A 25597-nucleotide genomic window follows, 5' to 3' on the forward strand; every position below is an offset into this window, starting at 1 on the left:
AGCCCCTCTCTAGCATCTCAAATTGGGGGCAACTTCACAGACATCACTGGGGTCGCTCCAGATTCCCTGAGATCAGAATCTGGACCGACTCCATTGGTGTCAGCAGAGTGGCCCTGCATTCACACCGGGAGCAGGGAGATCAGAATCCAGTGCTACAAAGAAAGACGCTAGAAAGGGTTTCCTCTGGCTGTTCCCAGGAGACATTCTTGCCCCTGGAAACAACAGGGAGGAATCGCAGCTGGAGGCCAGCGCAGAACTCACCATCTACAGAGCCGTGACTGCTCTGGCAGCCGTCAGCATCATCATATTATCTGGGACGCTCGTGTTGTGTAGACGCAAAGGTAATTATCCCTCCATCCACACGGCCTTCATCTGCCTGTTCTTTCAGCGTTCGAAATGCACTTCTCTTTCATCCTGCTGGTGCAAGGGGGCCAGGGCGCCTTTGATGGACGGTCTCTAGCCCTCGGCTCGGCTCCTATGCCTCTGTTCATCTCTTCCAACAATAACCCATGTCTTCTTCTTTCCTCCCCAGCAGCTGCCACCGAGACCCCTCCGCAGCCGCACGTAAAGGTGAGGCCATATAAATCGGCGCCTGCGTTTAACTGGGGGGCAGTGGCGCTTTCAAGGCCCTATAGACGCATGGTCCCTGTGACTCCGGTATAAACCGGACCAGTGGAACATGGCAGAGAGTTTGGGGTGCTTTAGCACTTAGCTATTCTAGTCACGGACACCGCAAAAAGAGTAGGAGATTATCTATCACCTAGTCAGACAGATGTAGACGTGGGGATAGACAGACAGGTACTGCCATACAGATCCATGTGCAGAAAGACAAACGGACAGATAGAAACTCAACTCACAGTCCCCCTGCTGTTCCAGCCCTGGGCTCCCGTCCACACACACACACAGCTCTGCCAGTGGCTCTCAGTCCTGATGGGCAGCCACCTGGGGCTGGGAGGAGGGGAATGTGTCTGGGAGCTGAGGCACGTTGCTGTGGGGCTACGTGTATTGGAGACAAGGACAGACAGGACTCCCCTAGCTCACAACCAGGAGTCTCCATTTTACCCGCTTCCCCCTTAAATGTGCTAAAGAACCCGGGAGGATGGCAGCGGGAGATGGATTCAGGGTGACTTTATTTATGTCTTCAATAGAGGGACAGGAGACCAGGCAATGACGCGAGCGAGGGTCTGCACTACGCCGAGATCACAGTCAAGGCTCCAGCTCAAACAGAATACGCCTCCGTCCGCACCCAGCGGCTCTGAAGAGTCAGATCTGACTGTGTAGCAAAGGAAGAGGCAGGAGATCCGGCATCACATAATCTTGGAGCATCTCCCAGGGTTAGTGCTATTCTATGGGCTGAGTCTTTTGCTTCGACAGTTACTTGCAGACTACTGTAGTGACAGATCTGTGGGGCCGTGGGCCAGACCCCCAGCTGGTGTCAATGGTCCGTCGTTCCACTTCTGTCAATGGGTCCAGATCCCCCACTAGTGTGAACTGGTGTCATTCCTCTCAGCAAGGAGGGAGATGTAGTGCAGCCCAGGCGATCGGCCAACAGGGAATGAGGCATCTAAACTTCAAAGCGGTGCCTCATGGGAGTTGTAGCTCAGATGCCTTATTTTCTATAGAGAACTCTCCTTGGCTGAACTACATCTCCCATGATGCACCATTTTCTCCTCTCGCGGTATGGGGATTGGGTCATAGGAGTCCCTAGCAGTAATGCATCATGGGACATGTAGTCTGGCCCAAAGAGAGTCAGGCCCTGGAATGACAACTCCCATGTGGCACTGCTTCGAATCAACACAGTTCAGTTTTTGTGATTTCACCAAAAAGTTGAAATTCTCTATAGAAAATATCAATGAGAGTGAAAACTCTATCTGTTGTAATGTTCAGTGGGGAAATAAAATCCTTTTTCTGCAGACAACTCTAAAATCTGAGATTACAACCTCTTTTCTGCTGCCTCTTGCTTGAAAGCACAAAACTGACCAGCAGAGAGATGTTTCCAGGTCACCACTGAATTGACGGCAACCGCTGGGTGGTGCGGATAGCCAGGCAGTGGTCTGTGGGCGAATGAGCTTCTAGGTCTTTCTCAAACACAAAATGAAACAGCCCTTAGGTGTGAGGTCAGAGTTTGTAAAAGAAGCAGAGGGAGCAGAAGCAGAAAAAGCATGTGGAAGAAGGAAATAAAAGGCCAGGTTCCAACCTCATTGAATCCAGAGTGACACCACTGAAGCCAATGGAGTCAGGTCACATTTTGATCTCACTTCCCCTGGGGTAAGCATGGAACGTAATAGAGTCAGGGCTGGAGTCTGATCTTAGATACATTTACACTGTCAATGAGGAAATCCTGATCTCTTTTAAAAGGGTAACTGTTAGAGCCACAAAACAATCCGTGAGGGACCAATATTTATTCTCTCTCAAAGATTCCAGCTTAAACAGAATCCTGATAACAAGCGGGAAGATTAATTTTCCCTCCCGATCAGTCCATGCAGCAAAATTGCCAGAGATCCAAAAATGCTGCTGGCATCTTTACCCACCCAAAATTCTCAGTGCTCTCCCAGCAGAATGGAGAACGGAACAGCGGCCACTTTCCCATCATTGGGTCGGCTCCTGTTGGGTTACAGGAACGAGAGTTTGTGTGTGTCGGGCAGGTCAGCAGATCAGAGATGTGTCTCTTTCCAGATCGCAACTGGCCCGTTAGGAAACGTGATGTCACATGTCATCCGGCCAATCCAGGAATTCAATGGGCTGAATGCTTTAAAGGGTGGTAGGGTCACCACCCAATGGTGCGGCACAGAGATGCCGCTGATGTGCCCCAGGTTCATGGTCAACGTTCTGCCAAGGGTTGGGGTCCAACCAGTCAGGGAAGTCGACTGGCTGAATGCTTTCATTGATTGGATAACAGTGCACCATGGAGATGACAGAGGTAAAAGGTCATGTAGAGAAGAGGGAGCTGATTGGCTTAACAGTTTCAAGGACTGTAGGTTTGCTGGTTAAGGGGGATTAAGTAACAAGCACCACAGCTCAAAAATCCCAGAAGGTTCCCATCTGGCTAATCCAATTGGCTACATTGTTTTAGGGTTATGGATTAGACACTGGGAGTTAAAGGTCAGAGTTCATGTGGACACATCATCCCCGCAAACCAAATAGTTAAATAGTTCTAGGGGCTACTGATCATGAAAGGTTAAATGTCAAAGTTCATGCAGATGCACCATCCAAGCAATCTCATTCGTTGAATGACTATAGGGGCTCTTGGTCCCCAGCATTCAGATGTCAAGGTTCATGTAGGTGCGGAGGTCACGCTCCCAGGCCTTTGCTTTGGCATCTCTGCGACGGGCCTCTCGCTTCCCCACCGTAGCTGCCCGTTCCGTCCTAGGCCTCTGCCCCTGGGGCTGCGCCACGGCGCTGGGGTCGTTGGCGTTGAAGTGGGTGACCTTGGGCCGGAGATCGCTGCGGAAGCCCAGGCCCTTCTGGTCCCTCTTGAGGACGGTCTGGACCGGGAACTTACGGCCAGTGCCCTCAGGCCCCAGCCCGGCCTCGCAGTCCCAGCCGCCTTTGACCATGAGCCGGAAGCCGACGTTGCTCTCAGGGATGTGGTAGCGGGTTGGAGGCAGCGGGTCGCGCCGGTTGAAGAGGTGGGCAGTGGAGCGTTCATGGAGCTCCACACTGTCCTCACTGTAATGGGTCTGGCACACGGGGCAGTATTTCCTCTCTGCTGCAGTCCTCCTGTGGGGGAGAAAACGGGGTCAGGGGCCGCCAGGTCGAGGGGACCGGTTGGCTCAGGGAGGTGGGGAACGGGACCTGGAGCCTTTCCCCTTTAGGGGGTGCAGGCTCTGATCCAGGCCCAGGATGGGGGGACTGGCTGGGTCCAAGGCAGGGGAACAGGAGACTCACCTAGTCCTCCTCTCCTCCGGCTGAACCGTCTCACGCTCCTGTAGGATCCTCAGCACGTCCTGGTGCCCGGCTTCCTCGGCTAGGTCCACCGCGTCCCGCCCCTGCGACTCACACACGCCCACCCACGCGGCTCCCCGGGTCAGCAGGTACTTCACGGCCTCCCCCCGCCCTGCGTAAGCTGCGCACATCACCGCCGTCCAGTAGTAACCGTCCCGATAGTTCACGTCGCACCCCTCCTTCTCCAGCAGCCGCCGCAGGGTCCTCACGTCGCCCTCCTGGGCCGATCTCAGCAGGAGATTCCCCTTGTGGGAGTCCGTCTGTCCTGGCTGGGCGCTGGGCAGCTCTGGCACCACCGGGCGTCTCAGCGGGGCCTTGCGTTTCCGTGCGGGGCTCGAGCTCTCGCCCGAGGCCAGGAGGCTCTCGTAGAAGCTTCGGGCTTCCTCGCCCACCATGTCCCGCTTCTCTTCCCAGCCGTGGGCAGGGGAGCCGGCCCGTTTCCGCAGCTGCCCATCCTTCCAGCGGTCCGATTCCTCCCGGGCGCGGGTGAAGGCGATGAGCTGGGGGCCGTGGCTCATGGCTGGCGGTGGAGGCAGGGGATGGAGGCGGGGGAGTGGCCGGCTCCGGCACCCAGGGAGGGATCAGCCTGTGGGGGGAGGGCCGGGAAGGTCAGGAAATGAAGGACACTGAGTGCTGATCCACACCACGGGGCACCAGGGTCCATGGCAGTACGGAGGGCAGGGCCGTGGGGGGGGCACAGCCGAGGGTCTGGGGGTCAGGGCTAGGTCCCTGGGGGGGAAGGGGTAGGGGGGCTGGGACCATGGGGGGCGGGGCCTAAACCCTGGGGGGAGGGCTGGGACTGTGAGGGGCGGGGGCTGGGACCCTGAGGGGGCGGGGTTGAACCAGGTCCCAGCTCCAGCCTTGACCAAACCCCTGCTCCCCTTGGCCTTTACCCAGAAGCCTTTGAGGGAGAGAGAGAGAGAGACCCCCACTCACCATAGAGACGCGGAGGCCAGGAGAGTAGAGCGCCGCCACCAGGCGAAGAGGTCAGGTCGGACGGACGCATGCGCATTAAATAAAGGCGTCGCCGCGCGTGCGCTTGAGGCGTGAGGCCTCTCACCGGCGCGCGCAGTGGGGCTCCGTTCTGGACATGCGCACTGGGGCCCGTGAAGCAGGCGGGCGGGATTTGGCGGCGCATGCTCATTAAGGAAGGAGACTCGGATGACTCCTCCCCCGCCCGGCTTGTTGCTCTGGGCCACGAAGAGCGATCAGCGCGCATGCGTAGTAAACTGCCCCGAAATGGCGACTGCTCATGCGCATAGTGTGGATCGAGGGAGCGGGAAAAGCCGCTCTCACGCATGCGTATGAGCTGGTACTGCTCCCAGCACCGGTTACGGGCACATGATGGACGGTTGCAGTCATACGCATGCGTACTCGCTAGTCACCCCATTGCAAGGCGTGTGGGGTTCTGGGCTAGGCGCATGCGCACTGGAGCGCACTACAACCACTCGAGAAGGCTGAGGGGGAAGGAAAGGAACCGAAACTGAAAATAGGCGCATGCGCACTCTCCTGTCCAGGGCCTGGGGGGTCATCACGGCGCATGCGCAGAGATCCCGGCCTCAACAGCCCCTCCTCTCACGCTCCTTAACGGCTGCTGCCTCGCGCGCTTCCCTCCTTCCAGCGCGAGGCGTCTGCCCCCGCCTCCCCCCCGGGCCCTGGAGCGGTTTCACTGATTTGCATATTTCCCAGCATGCCATTTTGCCTCAAATCCCGCCAGATAGCGTCATTTTTACCCCAATGTAGCGGGAAAAATAACAATTAAAATTAATTAAAAGCATTAGCGGCCAATAAGCAGGTAATTGTACCCAACCTCGTGTTAGTGAGTAACAGTATTTTATCTCACCCTAACCTGAATGTATAGTCAATCGGTACCTACTAATTAAGGCTAATTAGCATATTCGTAATTGCTCTTTAGGAGGGACTAATTAGGTTACTGATAAGTCATGAGTGGCGATGATTAACGTCGTGGGGCCTGATGAACAAGAGGGGAGCCATGGAGTGCAGCCGAGGCCTCAACAGGCGGAGCAGCAGCAGTGTCCGAGACGGTAAAAGAGGGGGGCGGGGTTCGCGAGGCCGCGCCCCCCCTGTGTGGCGAGACCAGCCCCCCCCATTCAGACAGGCCACCTGCTTTTGGGCCTTGACCACGCCCATTTATTGTACATGCCACGCCCCTTTGGGGAGCACCCCACTAGACCCAGCTCCCCAAGCCCGCCCCCCCTCCCCTCCGATATGGGATAGAACCCAGGAGTCCAGGCCACCCCCGCTCCCCAATGTGTCTGTTTTGTAGTTCTCTGGTCTCCTGCTCCCATGATGCTCAGTAGGGTCAGAGACTACATCTCCCATGATGCTCTGTGCCCCTTTCCCAGGGTACCTCCCTTCCCTGCCCCCTCCCCTGAGCTTCGAAGTTTCCCAGCATCCTGCTGCCCAGTCACTCCAGTGATGCTCAGGCAGGTACAGGACTACAACTCTCATGATGCCTTGCGGGGCACCGCCTGCTCCCGATGGCCCTGCCCGCTGTCAGGGCGGTGGTAGTTTGCTGGAGCCCACCTGCCCATTCATTCCAATGAGGCCTGGGGAACTCAGAGACTACGACTCCCATGAGGCCTTGCGGCCCACCACCGGCGCCCCTCCTGTCATGGTGGGTGATGTAGTTCTCTGGGACCCCGCTGCTTGTGGACCCCTATGAGGCCAATGGGGCCCATGGACTACCAGTCCCATGCTGCCTTGCGGCACAGCCCCCGGCATCCAGGTCTCCTCCATTGCCCCACGCCGGGGCTGTAGTTCCGCAGGGCCCCGCGGTCCCTTTCTTCCAATGGGCCTCGGGTGGCTCGAGAACTACATCTCCCGCCGTGCCCCGCGGCCTCCCACAGTTCCCCGCCCGTCGCCCCCCACGTGTCGCCTCGCCTTGCATTGTGGGAGCGGCAGTTCCCGGAGCGGGCCCGCTCCCGTCGGCTCCTACGGGGGCGCCTCGGGCTGCGAAACTACATCTCCCGTGATGCCCCGCGCGTGCAGCGCGCCTGCGCGTTGGGGGACAGGAGCGGTCCGGGGGAATTGGGAAAGCCAGGCGGCCGGGCCTGTGGCACTGCGCGCCTCGGACAGCTCGTGTTCGTGCTCGCCGGGCAGCGCCTGCTGGGGAACGGGACCCGACCCCCCCGGGGTGAGTGGGGCGCCGACCCCCCCAGTGCGAAGGGGGAGGGGCGGGGGGAGCCGACCCCCCAGTGCTAAGGGGGAGGGGCGGGAGGAGCCGACCCCCCAGTGCGAAAGGGAGGGTGGGGGTCTAGCCCCTTAGTGCAATGCAGGGGGGACGAGCTGGGGGGTTGCAATGGAGGGACGGGCCTTTAATTTCCCCCACCTATGCAAAGCGGAGCAGGGGTTCCCAGCACGGCACAACCGGGAACGGGGAGTCCCCAGCCTGAGGGTGACCGAGGCAGGGGGTGTCCCGTCATTCCTGAGCCGGGGGATGTTACCTCCGTTGATGGGGGGCGGCCAGAAAGAGGAAGCTGCATCTCAGCGCCAGGCAAGGGTCCCTGTATAAGTGAGCTCCTGCACCCCATCCCAGAGCCAGCCACATCTCAGCACTGGGCGAGGGATCCCCATATAACCTGCCCCACCCCAGAGGAGCCACATCTCGGTACCAGGTGAGGGGTCCCCATGTAACCTCCCCAGAGGGGGCGCATCTCCACGCTGGTTGGGAGATGTACTGGCTATGCTGGGATCTGTGTGTGTCGGCTTGTGGTGCTGCGGGCTGAGCCCCCCCTACTCTCATCACGCAAGTGAGCAGGGCTCGGGCACGGGCTGGGCTGATGCCACCTCTCTCTGCAGAGGACGGGAAGATGAGCAGCTCCGAAGAAGTGTCCTGGATTTCCTGGTTCTGTGGCCTGCGAGGAAATGAGTTCTTCTGTGAGGTGAGCTGGGGAGACGGGGGTGGGGGGCTGGGAGCCAGGACTCCTGGGTTCTATCGTGGGAGGGGAGCCTGGTGGCTTTGGGCAGGGGTGCACCCGGACTCCTGGGTTCTCAGCCCCTCTCTCTGCCCCCCAGGTGGACGAGGATTACATCCAGGACAAGTTTAACCTGACGGGCCTGAACGAGCAGGTCCCGCATTATCGCCAGGCGCTGGACATGATCCTCGACTTGGAACCAGGTGCTGGGGAGGGGGGGTTCCAGGGCTGGCAGGGGATGGGGTCGCCAATTGCCGCTTTGCGTGGGGCCCTTGTCTCCTTCCCCGTGGGCAGGGGTCACCCTTGTGTGAGCAGCCACTGCCCCCCGGCCCTCTGATCGGGCCAGCCCCACGGGCGCTGGCTGGCCCAGGGACGGCGGTGTGTCTGAGCGTGGCAAGCTTGGGACCTGCCCTTCGTACGACTGATGGGTCAGGCTGTGTGTGGCACGGGTGTGCGTGCGCCAGGGCGAGTGTGCGTGTCTGGCATAAGTGTGGAGGATGGGTGTGTGTTTGTGTGTCCCCCATCGCACGGTTGTGTGTGTGTTGCACAAGCATGGGGGATGGATGTGTGTGTCTGCACGTCTGCGTGTGTTGCACGGTGTGTGTGTTTTGCACAAGCTCGGAGGAGAGGTTTGTGTGTCTGTTGCATAGTTAAATGTGTTGCACAACCAGTGTGTGTCTTGCACAAGCGGGGAAGAGGGATCTGTATTTGTGTGTGTGTCCATCCCGTGGTTGTGTGCTGCGTGGCGTATGTCTCGCACAAGTGTGGAGGACGCGGGGGGCATATTCATTGAATGGTTGTGTGTTGCATGGTGTGTGTGTATGTCTCACACAAGTGTGGGGAAGGGGTGTGTGTTTGTGTGTGTCCATTGTGCTGCTGTGTGTCGCATGGCACGTGTCTTGCACAAGCGTGGACAGCAGATGCACGTGGCACACCTGGCTCTGTTCTTCTCGGACGACCATGAGCAGCTGCCCCGTGCGGGCGTGCAAGGATCCCCGGCTTGTGCATCTCACACCGGAGACATCACCGCGACACACTCACGCCCGTCCAGTTGTGCAAAGGCGCGTGGGTGCCTCGGGGGCGTCTGTTGCCCCAATCCTTGGAACCCAGGGCCACCCTCTTCCTTCCGTTTGGATACAGCCAAATATAAGATCCTGCAACTGGGAACAAAAATGCCGGCCACGCGCAGGGGCCGGGGCCCTCCCCTGGGAAGAGATGCCCCTGAACCGGGGGTCCCGGGGGAGAATCGCTCCTAGCGCGGATCTGTTTGAAAAACATCCCATCTGGGTTTAAAAATCGCTGGAGATGGAGAATCCCCCACGACCCTCGGGTTTGTGCCAATGGGTAATTGTGCTCTGCTACAAACGTAGGCCAGGTGTAAACAGGGGACTCTCAGGGTTATTTTCCCTTTGGGGCGCCTGCTGCCGGGACTCGGCGTCCGGTTCTGGTGGAGAGGGCCAGAGAAGAGCCATGAGAATAAAGGATCGGAAAACGGAGACTCCAGGATCTCAGTCTATTCAGCTTCACGGGAGAGCCCCGCCTGGGACTATTGTCTTTAATCCTGCTCTGCAGTACCCGCTCCCGCATTGTTTCTTGCATTTTAAGTCCCGCAAGAGAGAGAGATTCCCCCCCATGCTACTAAAAAAAACCCAACTCCACGGTCGTTTAATATATAAACCGAATTCAGACTGGTTTTACCATTAAAAGAGTGAAACAGATCTTGCTTAAACCTTGTAAAAATACTTTAAAGAACAGACATCACATCTCTTTCTATCCCGCGCTTAAATGGAAGCGTTAAAACCTTTCTGTGAGAAGGAAAAGAAAGGCTTTCCTTTGCTGAAATTCTCTGTATGACCAGCCACTGTCGTGTGTATCGCACGTCACGTAACACCAAATTGTGCCTTACCGGGGCGGATTTCTTTTCTTAAGGTGTATAAAAAGTAAGTTTAAAAAACGGCCTGGAGTTTTTGAACCGCTTAAGCGCCGGTTTCAGAACATTGAAACGTCTCGTTTGAGTTACGTGGCGGGATTATTATGGCTTTTTGAAACCCCTTGAACAGGAAAACTGCTCGCAGCGCTAGGTTTTTGATGGAAAGAAACGTTAAAAAGCAGCTGATGGGTAATAACATCAACTTAAAGAGCAGGCGGAGCTAAACGTGCATTTTATTTTCCTGCAAATTCCTGCAGTCTGGTTTCTTCGTCCACCCAGTCCTGCCCGCACCGAAGTCCATTTGACCCCTCCCGATATTATGGCAGCGGATCCTGCGGGATCCCAGTCCCGCTGCCTGGCTCTGCTTCACAGAGGGAAGGTGAAGGGGTGATTGGACCCCATCTGGACGTGTCCCCGTGGGGGGGACAGGAATTTGGTAGTGGGCTCTCAGACCTAGGAGCCAGGCTTCCACGGGCGGAGGCGGACGTAGATGGATTCGGAGGGGGTTGACGTGTGCGTTGTCAGCAGTGAGGAGGATGAACGATTTCCGAGGGGTTGGGGTGGATCTGCCATCCCCCCAGCCCCGTTTCAATCCGGAGGGCTGGTTTCTCTAGCCGATCGGCCGGGGGAATTCATTCCGGGCAGTCGTATGGCTGCTGGCAGGAGCTCAGGCTGGATGGGTGCGGTGGTGCCACGTGGCTTTTACAGTCCAGGAATCCCATTGGGCAGGGGTGACCCCTGAGCGCCTGGCGTTCCCTCCCCCCCCAGCTCTGTGGGGTCCCTTGTCTCGCTCACGTGGCCCCTCTCCTTGCAGACGAGGAGCTCGAGGATAACCCCAACCAGAGCGACCTGATCGAACAGGCGGCGGAGATGCTGTATGGGTTGATCCACGCCCGGTACATCCTCACCAACCGTGGCATCGCCCAGATGGTGAGTGCCAGCCCTTCCTGCCCCACTGAGCCAGACACTGCCCCCGCCCTGCGGTCAGATCGGGGCCGTTGCCCCATGCAGGGGAAAGGCCTCGTGTCCCATTCCCTGCCCCTCTGGGCCCGCCAATCCTCGCCCTGGGGCCGGATCAGAACCGGCGTCCCCCAGAGGAGAGGGGGCCCATTCCAAGCCCTGTCTCATCCTTTCTCTCTCTTCTTCCCAGCTTGAGAAGTACCAGCAAGGGGACTTTGGCTACTGTCCTCGTGTCTATTGTGAGAACCAGCCCATGCTGCCCATTGGTAAGAGCATGAGGGTAGCGGGGACTAGTGGTTAGAGCCGGGGTGGGAGGGGGCTGAAAGCCAGGACTCCTGGGTTCTATCCCTTGCTCTGGGAGGGTACTGGGAACTAGTGGTTAGAGCCGGGGAGGGGGCTGGGAGCCAGGACTCCTGGGTTCTATCCCTTGCTCTGGGAGGGTACTGGGAACTAGTGGTTAGAGCCGGGGAGGGGGCTGGGAGCCAGGACTCCTGGGTTTTCCCTGATCTCTCTCTCTCCCTCCCCCCCAGGTCTGTCTGACATCCCCGGCGAGGCCATGGTGAAGCTGTACTGCCCCAAGTGCATGGACGTCTACACCCCCAAGTCGTCCCGCCACCACCACACGGACGGCGCCTACTTCGGAACCGGTTTCCCCCACATGCTCTTCATGGTGCACCCCGAGTACAGGCCCAAGCGGCCAGCCAATCAGTTCGTTCCCAGGTAAGCTGCCGTCTGCTGCCATTGGCCGGGGCAAAGTCCGAGGGAATCCAGCTCCGGGTTTTCTCATAGGCAGGAGCCCAAATCCTGTCCGGGGGGGTGCGGTTCGGCTCCGGTTCTTCCCTCCCCCAGGAGGCTGCAGCCAGAGTCTGTTCCAGTGGACTTGGGATCCGCCTCCAACTCTTCTATCTCCCCCAGGGAGCTGTAGCCGGCAGCCCATTCCAGTGGCTCCAGACATCCAGCTCTTCCATCCAGCCCCCTGGGACCTGGCCCCTGGGTTCATTCCAGGGGGATGCAGATCCGGCTCCAGCTCCTCTCTCCTGCCCCCAGAGTCCATTCCAGCTAGGCACCAGGATCTGACTCCGGGTTTTCTCCTCCCTCCCCCATCCCGGGTGCACCTGGACTCTGTTCCGGTGTGGATCTGGCTCTGGCACTTCTGGACTCCATTCCAGGGGGCACGTGGGAATCTGGTTCCTGTTCTTCCTTCTCCCACGCAGAGAGCGGGGCTGCAGCCGGACTCCAAACCGGTGGGCACAGCTACTCCCCCTCTCGTACGCGTGGTGCGTTCACTCTGGAACCTACTGATGTCCCCACACATGTCAGCTTGGCAGAAAGCCCAAGTGCTTGTGGGGGCTGCCTGGGTCTGTGGTGGGGGCTTCTGGGAGTGCCTGGGGCTTGGACCCCCATTTCTTACTTCCAAATATTAACCCCTTCCTCTTTCTTTGGTAGGCTCTATGGCTTTAAGATCCACCCCATGGCTTATCAGCTGCAACTGCAGGCTGCCAGCAACTTCAAGAGCCCTGTCAAAACCATCCGCTGATCCTCCGCCTGGACGCCTGGGTCCCCATCTCCTAAGCCACCCCCTTTCCCTCCACCGTCCCCCATCCCCCCCCAGGACAGGGCCACTTCGGTTTGATATTTTTTTTTTTTTTGGAGTCCCCTTGAACTGGGTCTGAGTCCCCCCGCCCCCGCTTTCCTCTGTTGAGTCTGATTTTAGTTCCCTCTGGTGCGTTGTTTAAATTAATATTTCGTTCTCAGAAAAACACATAAAACTTAGAAAAAGTGTGGCAGGTGAAGTGGTTATTGTGATCCCCTTTTTCAAACCAAAGTGAGGAGGATTTTGCTCTCAGCTCTGAAAGTGGAGTCCAGTGGATTAGGGGATGGGGGCTGGGAGCTAGGACTCCTGGGTTCTATCCCAGCTCCGGGAGGGCAATGGGGTCTGATGACCCACCAACGTGGAGATGAGCAAAGTGGGAGATGGGGCTGGGAATCCAGTTCCCAGAGCTGGAGCCTAGGCACCTCTCACCATGGAGAGACCCTGCTCAGTGGGTGGCAGGGGGTCAGCAGGCCAGCTCTGAAAAGATCACTGGGGGGTGGATTCTGGTGCCTGGCCCCCGAGCCATTTCTAAGAAGCAATTGGGGGCCGGTGCTGCCTCCAGCTCCGAGCGCATCCAGCTTGCTGCAGCATGGAGAGAACCTCCCTCATTGACTGACTCAGGGTGATTTACACATGACCGCTGCTGCTGGGGAAACCCAGCTGTTTCCCCCCCAAATCCAGCCCCCCACGTTGAAATTTCTCCCAGAGGAAATGCTGACAAATCTTCCTTCAGCCCTGTTTTGGTGTGAACCAAGTCTCTGAGCCGTTCCCAGCCCCCTGGGCCATTGAGGGGGGCTGAACTGAGCTGAACTGCTTTGGTTGGAGTAATTTCATCATGGGGTGGCATTGTCCCCTGGGGGGAGATGGTGCCTTCTGGGATGTGTTGTTCAGGAGACTGCTGTCCCCATTACTCCCTGTGAGCTGGGCTCCCTGGTGGGACTACGTGTCCCCTGGTGCATCACCCAGCAGTGGTTGGGAAAGCCACAGTGCATTATGGGAAATGGAGTCCTCCAGGGAGCTTGGCTCAGCAGATAGGGGAGATGTAGGCCAGCCCTCCATTAAGACCCTGCTGGCAGGGAAATGCCCTTGAATGTTTTATTGACCTTGTTTCTCACCCCCCCACCCCATTGAACTGATTCACACCTAAGTCTACTCCACCCAGCAGCCTTCCTGGGGTCACCCCCCTGCCTTCACTAGGCACAAGTGGGGCACCAGCCCCCCAGGGTTTGAAGGACTAGAACACCCCACTCCGGGGGCTTGTTCCCAGCTCCACCCCCCTTGTGACAGTCCCTTCACCTCTCTGCCTCTGTTTTCCCCTCTGAAAGAGGGCGAAGGGGCCTCTCTGCACATCTCGTCAATGTAGATCATGCTGTGCCCAGTGCTAGGACTGTCACGTACAGCACCTGGCGCGGTAGGGGCCCTGCTCTTGACCATTTGATCTTTGTGAATCATTTCAACAGCCAGGGCTGGTCACTGTTAAGTATCATCCGCTGAAAGTTTTCCACCCGCGAGCAGTGGGACAGTCATTTGCCAGCCACTGAGATTGAAGCAGCTAAACCTTGACCAGACTTGCTCCTGTTTCAGCTAATAAAGAGGCTCTTAGAAATCAGGTACAAAAAAGAAATTCATAGACCTCTAGAGTCATGTTTCAGGGCCAGTCCTGAAATCACTGCCATTAAACCAGGGGGAGAGCAGTCATGAGCAGGGCTTCTCCTCTCTAGGGTTCTTCTCCTCCATTGCTGGACACAGCACTGGCAGGGTTTCACTCATGCACCGACCCAGCGGAGTGCACCGCTCTAGCCGGTTTCTCTATGGTGCAGCCCTGGGGAGGTAGGTGCAGGGGAGTTGCTTGTTTTGATCAGGATTTTTTTTTTTTTTAATTAAAAAAGTCACTGGAGCCAGGATTTCTAGAGGGGGTTAAAAGAACCTGCAATAAAATATTTCAGAAAAAGGTGAAGCTAAACTAGTCTTGCTGGTTTGACACACGCAGCCCCTCACTTCATTGTGTGAAAAAGATTTCCACCATTAAAAAACCTTTAGTTCCTTAAAAGTTGTTTTTAAATCTCCACTTCAGAGATTTTTAGTTGCAAAATTAACCCGCCCTCCCCCCGACTGGGAATCAGTGACCCACACAATACAGCCGTAGGGACCTCGGGGTGCCAGTTTTGGTTGGACAGATTCCAGACGCTTTCATCCCATGACAATCTTTTTAATTAAAGAATCATCTTTAATTCCTGGAGCTGCCAGGACAACCCTGCAGACTGGGCAACCCTGGGGAGGGGAGGGAACGCCAGACAACTGAGAAAAATGCGGCCCATGTATGAAAGGAAGTCCAGGTGCCCTCTCCTGGAAGTGGATCTCAACCCCTCAGTTCATTCCCTCTTGGGATGTGGAGTGGATTTCCCATACTGGAGTCCCGCTAATGGCGCTACGGCCCATTCACACCGGCTGGGGGCCACGTGTGAGCCCAGCCCTGGGGGCTCCCAGGCCACCCCCACCCAGGGAAAGAAACAGCAGCTCCACATCACCTGGCTGGATATTCAAGGTTTATTAGAGGGCCCCCCATGCAGGTAGCCTTGGGAACATTAAAACCAAAGAGGACGTTTACACGAGGTTGAGAGCAGTGGCAGCAGAAGAGGCTGTACTTCTGGCATGTCCAATTACCGGTAGAACGCGCTGTACCAACACCGGTGAAGATAGCAGGCTCGAGAGGGTTACAGAGTGGCTGGGGAACGGAGATGAATAGACGGGTGTAAATCAGGATTAACCCTCTGTTCAGTGGAAACCAGGTCAGAACCCAGTCCGGCCAAGTCACCCAATGAAGGTGAGACGGCTGAATCCAGACCAATAATCTAGTGTGAATCCAGAGTGAGTCCAGCAACGTCAACGGAGCCAGGACCGGATTCAGCTCTGGTTTGCACCAGCAATCGATTCAGTTCAGACAGTTTGCTGCTGCAATGTAAACCCCGGGGCATGCTATCTGGGTTAGGAAGCTATTAAACACAGGACAAACAGAAGTATCTGGATTCCCCCCCAGTTCTGGAGCAGAGCAGATGGGGTAACGGGGGCACCAGTTTCTGCTGGACTTTGGAAGCATATTTGCAACTCAAGACATGAGATGACTCAAGGCACAAGAGATCTCCAGCAGTTCAGCTGTTTTACCAAGGTAAGTCCAGAGTAAATCCACTTCAAAGTCCACCAGAGTGACCCTGCTTCACATCAACCCACAGTATTGTTATTTAAAGTAGCACCACTCCAGAGACAAGCCAGAGCAAGAACATTTAAAGTCTGATTGGGCTCTGGTGTGACTCCATTTACACTATGTCACTATCTGGATTTTAAATTGAGTCATGCTAGAGTGCAACCAAATTGAGGTAGTTGGCGTGGCATTGCTCGGATTCTGGAGTCAATCCAGATTTGTGCTGGTTTGACCTTTTGTGGTCATCTAAATGGCACCATTTAAGGTCACTGACTCTGGATTCAGTGGAGCAAATCTGGAGTCACTCCAGCTGACCAGAAATGATCTAATTTTACCCCCCACCCCAAAATAAAGATTTTAAATCACAGTCCAGTTTTCTCCCATAGAGTTGAGCCTAATAATCCAGAGTGACTCCAGATGGACATTTACACTGTCAATTGCTCTGGTTGAGTCCATCTAGACCATTGGTCTGCTCAATCCTTAAGCCACATCAATTTGGAGCCCCTCGGGTTGGCTCATCATTGACAGAAGGTCAAACGCCATCAACCCCAGAGCAGAATCCAGGTGCTTCCTGTATCCCCGAGACCCATTCGAATTATATCTGGATCCCCAGCACGTTCCTACGCTCCTGGGACTATGTCTCCAGTTGGCGTTGGTGAACATAGCTCAGAATCGATGAAGCCAGGAGAGATCTCACCCACCCCCCCAGTAACTAGTATGCCATCTTCTTCACCATCTCCAAGACCGGTCCAGCCGGGATGTAGTGGACCATCTCCGCCACGGTCCTCACGATGTTCCTGCTGAAGACTCTGGCCACAGCAGTGTCCCACCGGGGCATTTTGATGTTGTACTGGACCTGCCCCTCCATCTGGAAGACGGAGATCTCGTTCTCCTGCGTGCCAGACGCGAAGACCAGCACCGTGGTCCCACTTTGGAGGGTCATCCTGGCGTTCTCCTGGACGCAGAGCGGCTCCTGGGAGAACTCGCTCAGCGCCAGGTTGAAACAGGCCGTGAGCTCCTCTGTCAGGCGCCTCCGGGACTCCAGACGGGTCCGGGCCTGGAGGAGCCGCTCAATGCTCAGGGGCTCGGGGACGGTGGATTTAACCATGCACCCACCCATGGGTCATTCGCCGGCCGTCACTGGAACTTGATCACCGGAGGTTAGTTCACGCTACAAAGAAAGGAAATCAAGGCTAGTTCTCTGGAGACCTGGATTCCAACACCTCCCCCATCACAAGTGAGACGAGTTTTCATTTGGTCTCAGCCTAGTTTGGTTACGGGACCTAGTTGAAATAAACTGGAAATGGAGCAGACCCCCCTGTGGTGTAGATGCTGCTGAGTTCCAAGTCATTTCTGGTCCCTACTTAAAGGGGAATAGTGGGTTGAAGCTGGGGGGCGGGGAGGGCACACTGGGAGTCAGGAGTCATGCGTGCTCCCCCTGGGCTTCCCACGGACTATAAGCATCCCCCTTGGTGCCTTTTTCTCCATCTGTAAAATGGACACAATACCAGCCCCCTCCATCAAGTGTTTTAAGCTCTCCCAAGGGAATGCACCATGATGTGGTCTTGAAGGGATCATCCTGGGGACCCCCCAGTGGGTCAGGAAGAGGTGTCAGAACCAGGTGACGAGAGGTGGGCCTGAAGTGGCTTCCCCGCCCCCCCCCAGCCCAGGAACATTTCAGATTTCAAAAACAAAGTCACAGTTCTGCACCGGGACTAAAGCGAGCCCTTTCCCAGTCCCCTGTGAAAACCCAGCACGAGGCACCCGTCTAGTGGGGCCTGCACTCTGGGGGACATGGGGTGCCCAGGTTCAAATCCCTCATCCTCTACCCGACAGAGCAGGACTTCTGGGAAATCCCACCTGCCAGGTGAACCCCTTCACCTCCAGGCCATTGGGTATTCTGGGGCCCCATGCCCACCCTGGGGCTTTTATTACCATGTAGACACACCCTGGCCAGATACTGTCCCCCCACACCAGGCTGTCTGCACAGTGGGACTAGAACCCAGGAGTCCTGACACCCACCTGCACCCTCTAAACTACTAGACCCCACTCCCCTCCCAGACCCAGGAACAGAGCCCAGGAGTCCTAGCTCCCAACCCCCCCTACTCTACCCACTAGACCCCACTCCCCTCCTAGAGCCAGCAAGAGAACCCAGGAGTCCTGGCTCTCCCCCACAACACACAACCCACTAGACCCCACTACCCTCCCAGAGGGAGAAATCCTAAGCCTAAGCCCTACTGTAAGACACCTGTATGTAACAATCCCTCAGTTAAAGCACCCCCCTGACATGAATATCCTGCAGCAGTAGGTTCCACAGGTTATTAATCACACTTACCTCATCAAGACACTTGGGAAAGTTAAAGTATTTTTAGGAAAGAGAACCCATAAGAGAAGTTACAAGGATTAAATAAAGAACAAGGCTACAGGGACCCCCAAGAACACCCCCTACAAAACACCCCCACTCACTCACCCACCCCATTTAACACCTTACCAGGTCAAGACACTCCCTGGGACCTTCCAGCCAAAAAAAAAACAGGCAACAAATCCCCCTCTCACAACACCCCACCTACACTCACAAAGCAATAAAAGAAACACAGCCAGGATACAGCTGGCGTCCTTTTTATAGAGAAGTGGCTCCCAAGGCAGGCTGGGAGTTGGGCGCTAGGAATTCTGGGAGCTGTAGTTTTCTGGCCAGTTTGCTAAAGGCTCCATTTCTGATTGGAGAGGGGAGGAAGGGGGCAGGGCCCCTAGAGACCCTCTATGTCATACACTGGTTTTTTCTGCTCCGCCCTTTCTGGGGTGTGAGCAACCACCCAGCTCTGATTGGCTCAGCCCACCCGGCACAGCTGGGTTTGAAGGTGTCCCGGGCCACGCCCCCCTCTCTGATTGGTGAAGTCCTTAGGGTTTGGGATGCCTGATTGGCCCAAAGGGGGGCATGCCAGCTATTTAAAGCCCATGGGTGGCTTAGCCCTCCATGGTAGTTGTAGCTGGGTGCTGTTGTGTGGGGACCTGTCCTGTTTGAGGAGTAGCAGCCATGGAGTGTGTGAGTGCCTGTGGGAGGAAATGGGGGGATATGTGGGGCAGGAGCTGTGCTGGGCTGGGCGGGGGTCACTGAATATGTGGGTTTTTAATTTCTCTCCCTGGGCAGAGCTGGGTGACCTGCAGCCCTCTCCTGGGGAGGGGGTGTTTCTATCTCCTGGGTGTTGACCCCCACCAGTGGGTTAGTGGGAAGCTCTGAGACCCCTAAGGTGGAGTGTGTAAGGGGGGTCTCTAGGGCTGGGAGGTTGAGGGAAGGAGGGGTAGTGGGTGGGGGGGGTCATAGTTTCTTCACTTGCATACTAGAAGGGAAAGGGCCCTGGGCCCCACTCCCTGCCCCCAGGGGATGGAGTGGGGGGGTCACTGGGGGTGCATGTGCTCATCTTCCCTTCCCCCCTCTATCCCCAGGGGATGGTTCTGACCCACCTGAAGGTCCAGCCTGGCGAGTGCATCACCGTGAAGGGGATGGTGCCCCCTGATGCTAAGAGGTGGGTCCTGGCCCCTGGGCTGGGGGAGGGAAGGGATAACCAGGTCCCTAGGGGGCAATGCCTGGACACCTCTTCTTCCCCCATAGCAGAGTGTGTGTGTGGGGGGAGGGGGGCTTCCACCTGGGGCTGGGCCCTGACCCCCGCTGGAGGCATGGCCAAGGGGATGTGGGTGGTGGATGCTAACAGGCTCTGCCATGGGATGTGTGGGGCTGGGCTACACTGGGGCAGCTGTGGCTCCAGACCCTTCTCTGTGGGGCTAGCTGGCAGCCCCCTGGCATAGGGTGAGCTCCCAGCCCGGGGGGCCAGGTCAGCCCTGGGGCCCCTGATGCTCTGCTCCACCCTGGGCAGGGGCTGGAGGGCAGCAGTGGAGGATGCTGGGAAAGCTGGGGCACTGGCTGGTGCATTGTGGGAAGCTCCCATGTTGCCTGGGGGTGACCCTGCTGCAAAGGCTTCTGGGAGGTTTTTGTCCCAAGGATCGGGGCTGTGGCTTTAGCCCAGGGATTTCTGGGAGACTTGCCCATGACCCAGAGCCTGTGGGGTGACAGGAATTCCCATGATGCAATGAGGCAGAGGTGGCTAGCTGCCTCCCATGATGCAATGCATGCAGCCCTGTCCCCAGAGAATGCTGGGACGTTCCCAGGCTGCCCCGGGTCCCCCAGTTGAGCCTGGGAGATTCTCTCGGGATGCAGGGGAGTTTCCCATGATGCTCGGGGTGGCTGGAGGTGTCCCATGATGCTGTGCATGGGGTGCTCTGCTGGGTGGTTTCCCACAATGCAAAGCATGTGGCGTTCCCTGTTTGGGGGGAGATGCTGGGGTGGGAACCCTGCTGGCCCCTGGGGAAGCGGCCTGGTCTGGGGGGGTCTCAGCCGTTCTCTTCTCTCCCCCCCTCCAGCTTTGCTCTGAACCTGGGCCGGGCTGGCTCGGACCTGGCCCTTCACTTCAACCCCCGGTTCGAGAGCCAGGGCGACACCTGCACCATCATCTGCAACTCGCTGCAGGGCAGGACGTGGGGCGAGGAGCAGCGGGAGCCTGAGTTCCCCTTCCAGCAGGGGCAGGAGACCAAGGTGAGGGGCAGCTGGGAGGGGCGGGGCACTGCTTGGGGGAAGTTCGCAGCTCTCCCTTGGGGGGGGGGGGGGGACTGATGGGGGGGGGGGAGGACACAGCCCCTCTCCTGGCTGGCGTCTTTCCAGTCCTGGGGGAGTGGGTGGGGGGTGGCATTGAACCCCTTAGGGGGCAGGTGTCTCAGGCTCCGCCTCTCTCCCCTCCCCCAGATCTGCATCTCCTTCGACGCCCAGGAGCTGACTGTGGGGCTCCCGGGGCAGCAGCAGCTCAAGTTCCCCAACCGGCTGGGGCTGGAGGCCGTTGAGTTCTTCTCGGTGGAGGGAGACTTCAGGGTCAAGTCCCTCAAGTTCAAGTAGCTCCTCCCCTTCCCCTGCTGGCTCCACCCCCTCCCTGGGGCATTAAAAAGCTACCAATAAACATGAATTGGCTCATCACCCCTGTGCAGTCCCTGGGCTCTTTATTCACCCCCTGAGCAGCCCCTGGGAGCTGGGATTGGCCCCGGGGACTGGCCCCTTCCCGGCTCGGGGGGGGGGGGGTGCTGGACCAGGGTGTGGGGGGTTCTCCACTGGGGACATGGATCCTCCTGGGACTGGTACAGGGGAAGGGTGAACTGATGGGTGTGATGCTGGAACATGGCCCAGCAGGTGGGAGCCAGGACTCCTGGGTTCCCTCCCCAGCCCTGGGAGGGGAGGCCACTTGCTGGAGGGAGGAGATGGGGGGGGGGGGGGTGTCATCCTTCGCTCCCATGGGGAAACTTCTTACCTGGACCGTCTCCCCACCTAGGACCTTCTCAGGGGATGGAGGTCCCATTTCGCCTCCCCACCCCATAGCCAGCCAGTCCCCTGCCATGGGGCTGGATTAGAGCTGAGTCACTTACAGGGGAAACAAGGCCTTGGGGCAGCCAGGGGCCATGGAAACTGGGCTGTACAGAAACTAGGCCTGAGAAATCAGGCTTCCAGGACACTGAGCTCCAGGGAATCGCTGGAAAAACCAGAGCAAATCTGACTGATTTCACCCAACACCCGGCCGGATCCCCGGTGCTGCGGAGGCAGAGTATGGTGCTGGCTGGGATGGCGTCTCTGAAACGCCGGCACCAGAATGCGATGTTAAAGGACATGGCTGCAGTGATTTTTCTAGTGTTGCCATCGCTCATTGTTTCATTGCAGGTCTCATGACATTTGGTGATTTAAATCCCCAGCTCCTGGAGTCCTGTGATTCAAAGACTCTCACTTCACTTGTTTTAGTGAAGTTTCCAGCCCTTGTAGTTACAGAGAAAAGCTTGAAAATGTGAGCAAAGTGTATCCTAAAGACCTAGAAAGATGAAGATAAAAAATAAATCTGGGATTCTTTTTAGTTCTCAAATTGAGACCATTTGGCAGTCATGATTTTTGGGGGGGTCTGAATCAGCATTTTCAATGACTGGAATTGACAGAATTGTTTGGGGGGGATGGACTGTAGATAGTTCAAAGTTGTTTCTATTTTCTAGCTTTCAAAATTGTCCCTTTTCATGAAAATTTGATTAATAGTAATTGTCTTATAGAGTTTTAATAAATATGGAGAAATTCTTGTTCCTACAATGGTATTAATATGAGGAAATTGCCTATCTTTTTTTATAAAGAGGGAAATTGTCATTTTTTCTCTTTATAAACATCTAGAAGTCTTGTACATCTTTAAAAAATGTACAAATTGGCTTATCTGGTAACCTTTTTAAATAGGAAAGTTGTCATGCTTAAAGACTTATAAAAATCCTAGGAATCAGACTATTTAAGTGGCTAAATTTTTTAACAATTTTTTCATTTATGGATTTTCTTACAGAATCTTTCTCATAAATAAGAATTTATTAATTTATAACTTATATAAAAATCTTATTTTCATCTGTTATCTAAAACTGACTGCCAGCATTTGTCTTTCAAACAATAACAAAGAAACCCTTAATTTTCGTGTGTGTGGGGGGGGGGGAATATTTCAGCACAAACTAGTCAGCTCTGTTTAGTGAAACTGCCAGGCTGTAAAACTCAGAACAGAACTAAACACCTTTTCCCACACTCTCACAGTTGGCATGAGGATCTCCTGGTCACAAGATTTCATTGGAAGCAGTGCTGTGGGGGGATAGGAAACAGGATTGGACACAGAGTGGGAGAAGAACATCCGGGATTAGAAGAGGGAAGGCTCAAAAAGAATGAGTTCGGACTCTAAATGTGTCAGGATTTAAACTAGAGAATGAGAGAGGTCTATAAAACTGAGTGATGTGGAGAAAGTAAATAAGGAAGCGTTATTGACTCCCCCTCAAACACAAGAACTAGGGGTCCCCAAATGAAATTAACAGGCAGCAGGTTTAAAATGAACAAAAAAGTATTTTTTCCCACAATGCACAGTCAACCTGTGGAACTCCTTGCCGGGGATGTTGTGAAGGTCACGAGTTTAAAGAACTAGATAAGTTGCTGGAGGACAGGTCCATCAAGGGCTGGTACCCAGGATGGGCAGGGATGCAAAACCATGCCCTGCAGTCTCCCTAACCTCTGTTGGCCACAGGAGGTGATGGGCTGGATCACTTGCCAATCACCTGTTCTATTAATTCCCTCTGAAGCAGCTGGTATTGGCCACTGTGGTCAGACAGGAGATGGGCTGGATGGACCATTGGTCTGACCCAGTGTGATTGTTCATACAGCTCTGAGGATGGGGAAGAAATTTCCCCTGTGGGGAGGTTATTCTATCATTTTCCACTAGAGGGTCCCTTGCAGTAGCTAGTGTTGGTCTCGACTGTGGCTAGCGATCGCTCTGCGTTTTATCAGAGTCTGTCCAGCCTGGCCCCATTCCTTTCCTCCTCCCCGCTCAGTATTGCACAAAATAACCTCACGCATGGGTCCCCTGGCCTTGACTCTGCAGTGGGAGCTGGCAGGGGCTGTGCTGGCAGGGAGGGGCATCCGCTGGCTGCGCTACCTGGCCCGTATCTTTCCCGGTACGGAACCACTCAGGCTGGGTGATGTGCTGCGGGCGCACAGCCGGCCGGAGCAGAGCAGGAAGCTGGCAGCAGTGCTTGGCGAGCGTCTGGATTGTGTTGGGGAGATCCTGGCCTGGGAGTCGCCCAGCGTCCAGGAAAACGCCCGGCTCACCGTCCCACGCGCTGGGATCCTGCTGGAGTTTGGTGATGTACCGCAGCGGAGGGGAGATCTGGTAATGGGTCTGCACCAGGAGCACCTTCAACAAGAAACTCGTGTAGGAGGAGTGATTGGGGGGCCCATGGCACAATTGCCCATCTGAGGCAGCTGGGGGGCTGGCCCCATGGACCTCCCAGAGCCCTGCTTTGTTTCTGTCTGAATTAGCTGTCAAACAGGGAGGGCAGATTTTAATTATCCTGAGGGCACGACTGTGGCTGGACCTCCCCCCCCCCCCCCCGCCAGGGCATTGTATTTCAGCACCTGGCTTTTCTTGTCCTCTTTAGGTTGGGGGTGGAGAGGAAAAGTTGGGGGGGGGGGAATGTTGGAGAAAGTTGTATTTAAACGGGGGGGCCCAGCAGAGAGATGGCTGATTCCCAGCTCGACCCAGTGATGTCCAGTGCCCCACAAGGCATAACTCCCCTTCCCAGCTCTCGCACCCTATGGGCTGCACTGAACTTTGGAGAATAATTCACAGGGGTGGGGAGGAGGTGACGCGGGCAGCAGGACCCTCGGTGCTCCCCCTGGTCCCACCGGCTGTGGGCCAAGGTCTCCCCCCCCCCCCCCCCAAATATTGTGACTTCGCTGAGAGATTCCACAACCTGCCGGGGTAACCCCTTTGGTGCGTAGCTAGCCTGAGGGTTTCCTAATGTCTCCCCTAAATCTCCCTTGCTGCAAACTGAGCCTGTTGCTTCTTGTCCTAGCTGCAGTGGGACGGGGAACGACGGACAGCTGTCCTCTGCGTGGTGGGCTTTTGCCTGTTTGCAGACCGTGATGGCCCCACTCTGCTTCTCTTCTCTGCGCTAAACAAGTCCCGTTCTCTCAGCTTTTCCTCAGAGCCTCTCCTCATCTGTGCTGCTCTTGTCTGGACTTTCTCCAGTTCATTCACATCCTTCTGAAAGCGGGTGCCCAGAACTGGATACAGTTCTCCAGAGGGGGCCTCAGCGGTGCCAGACACAGTGGAACAATCACCTCCCCCAGAGTACAGCCCAGACTCCGATTCTGTTACCTAAATAACAAATGTCACAGCATCTTTTCAGGGGAAAAGGCAACAAGCCACGTTTATTGTGAACACAGAAACTTGGGAAATAGTATCAAAGAAAAGAAAAGCATCAACACTGTAACAACATCGATATTGTGCTTTACTTAGTGAAATAGTATCAATAATGTAACACTAGGAAACAGTATTAACATTATATCAATACTACAATTACAGAGACATGTTTCAATTGATGCTTTCATTCACACTCACACACACTGACAGGCACACACAGACAGAGACAGACAAACATACATAGGGATCTTCCAGATGTCATAGTTAGCAGCCTCTTGGTGCTCATGGTAGTCACTGGCCAGGTGACTAGAGCATGAGGATGAGGAGCAAGGTTCTGCCGATGGCACCGGTTCTCCTGGCTGATGTGATGTTGTAGATCCGAACCTCCAGCCTTCATCTTCTCGTCCCATTTTATAGGGAAAGGACCCATGTCAGTCTATGGGTTTTGCTCTGTCCTGCTGCATCTGCATTTGGTGTGATCCTCAATCACCTACATTGTTACAAGCCTGATCAGATTTTGTCCTTTGAAGTGGGCTGGCTCCAAAGTTAGCAGGGTGGTTCCTCTTCGGCCAGTTGATCATCTTCGCTCCTTTCTTTTTTCCTCAAGCGTTTGAGGTGAGGCTGGTGTTTTCTTCACGTCTGTTTCGACATCCCTCACTCAGACCAATTGTTCAATCACTCTCCCTGTCTACACCTAACTCAATTGCTCGGCCAGTCACACGTCAATCACTCAGTGCCAACTCCTAGCTGAAGAACTTACATATTATTTTTAAAGCAAACCTTATTTCATTTTTGCCAGTGTCTTTTACAATTGACAGTAGATATCTTACATTGCACAGTGTGGCTTTTTATACTTACAAATACATTGAAAGTGAGGAAAAATGAACAGATAAAATGGTTTTAAAACAAATAGATGTACAGAAAGTAAGTGAACATTTCAAAGGGTAGAACAATACGAGTCAGGTGAGGTTTTAGCTCTTGATTAAAGTTACCGGGTGTCAGGCTGAAGAGCCTTTTGGTAGGAAAGCGGGGAGGGTTGTGGCTCTGTTCTTTCATGTATTTCTCAAAAACAAGATTGGGCCAACAATTCGTACAGCCAAGGATGAAATTTTCCTAAATTGCTTATGAGAATGTCATGCAGGACTGTGTCAAAACCCTTTCTGAAGTCTGGCTAGAAGATCTCTACCGCTTCCCGCCATCCGCTGGGCTGGTTATGCTGCCAAAGAAGGGAATTAG

At 55.6% G+C, this 25597-nt stretch overlaps 3 protein-coding genes and 1 long non-coding RNA gene across 5 annotated transcripts; 3 read left to right on the forward strand and 1 right to left on the reverse strand.

Moving 5' to 3' along the window:
• Positions 1–708: 708 nt before the first annotated feature.
• Positions 709–4943, reverse strand: GPANK1 (G-patch domain and ankyrin repeats 1). The gene is made up of 3 exons (XM_067550793.1): positions 4882–4943; positions 3889–4531; positions 709–3720 (listed from the first exon to the last, which is right to left on the reverse strand). The coding sequence occupies exons 2-3, from the start codon at positions 4461–4463 to the stop codon at positions 3261–3263; spliced, it is 1035 nt and encodes a 344-aa protein (XP_067406894.1). The 5' UTR covers positions 4464–4531; positions 4882–4943; the 3' UTR covers positions 709–3260.
• Positions 4944–5862: 919 nt separating this feature from the next.
• Positions 5863–13831, forward strand: CSNK2B (casein kinase 2 beta). Of its 2 annotated transcripts, none has more exons than XM_067550794.1 (7): positions 5863–5990; positions 7768–7850; positions 7984–8086; positions 10628–10743; positions 10964–11039; positions 11304–11493; positions 12220–13831. In XM_067550794.1, exons 1-7 carry the CDS (start codon positions 5921–5923, stop codon positions 12308–12310), a joined length of 729 nt encoding a protein of 242 aa, XP_067406895.1. In that variant the 5' UTR covers positions 5863–5920; the 3' UTR covers positions 12311–13831. The 2 variants fall into 2 exon arrangements, with proteins under 2 accessions (XP_067406895.1, XP_067406896.1); XM_067550795.1 differs by lacking the exon at positions 5863–5990 and adding an exon at positions 6953–7102.
• Positions 13832–18533: 4702 nt separating this feature from the next.
• On the forward strand, positions 18534–20586 carry LOC137154962 (16 kDa beta-galactoside-binding lectin-like). The gene is made up of 4 exons (XM_067550811.1): positions 18534–18609; positions 19011–19090; positions 19983–20154; positions 20362–20586. The coding sequence occupies exons 1-4, from the start codon at positions 18601–18603 to the stop codon at positions 20506–20508; spliced, it is 408 nt and encodes a 135-aa protein (XP_067406912.1). The 5' UTR covers positions 18534–18600; the 3' UTR covers positions 20509–20586.
• A 647-nt stretch (positions 20587–21233) lies between these two features.
• Positions 21234–22396, forward strand: LOC137154964 (uncharacterized). Its single transcript, XR_010920306.1, has 2 exons — positions 21234–21439; positions 22207–22396. It is a non-coding gene; the product is annotated as an uncharacterized lncRNA (long non-coding RNA).
• The last annotated feature ends 3201 nt before the right edge of the window (positions 22397–25597 follow it).

This window comes from Emydura macquarii, unplaced genomic scaffold, assembly GCF_026122565.2.
Source record: "Emydura macquarii macquarii isolate MOO-44397 ecotype Brisbane River unplaced genomic scaffold, CSIRO-AGI_Emac_v2 contig_1345, whole genome shotgun sequence".
NCBI classification, from domain to species: domain Eukaryota; kingdom Metazoa; phylum Chordata; order Testudines; family Chelidae; genus Emydura; species Emydura macquarii.

Bases quoted from the DNA above. Each gene is read 5' to 3' on its own strand.
- GPANK1 (XM_067550793.1), bottom strand. From the start codon at position 4,463: ATGAGCCACGGCCCCCAGCTCATCGCCTTCACCCGCGCCCGGGAGGAA. The intron at 3,721-3,888 runs GTGAGTCTCCTG...TCTCCCCCACAG, and splicing joins CCGGAGGAGAGGAGGACTAG to GAGGACTGCAGCAGAGAGGA.
- CSNK2B (XM_067550794.1), top strand. From the start codon at position 5,921: ATGAACAAGAGGGGAGCCATGGAGTGCAGCCGAGGCCTCAACAGGCGG. The intron at 8,087-10,627 runs GTGCTGGGGAGG...CTCTCCTTGCAG, and splicing joins GATCCTCGACTTGGAACCAG to ACGAGGAGCTCGAGGATAAC. The intron at 11,494-12,219 runs GTAAGCTGCCGT...TTTCTTTGGTAG, and splicing joins GCCAATCAGTTCGTTCCCAG to GCTCTATGGCTTTAAGATCC.
- LOC137154962 (XM_067550811.1), top strand. The intron at 19,091-19,982 runs GTGGGTCCTGGC...CCCCCCCTCCAG, and splicing joins GTGCCCCCTGATGCTAAGAG to CTTTGCTCTGAACCTGGGCC. The intron at 20,155-20,361 runs GTGAGGGGCAGC...CCCCTCCCCCAG, and splicing joins AGCAGGGGCAGGAGACCAAG to ATCTGCATCTCCTTCGACGC.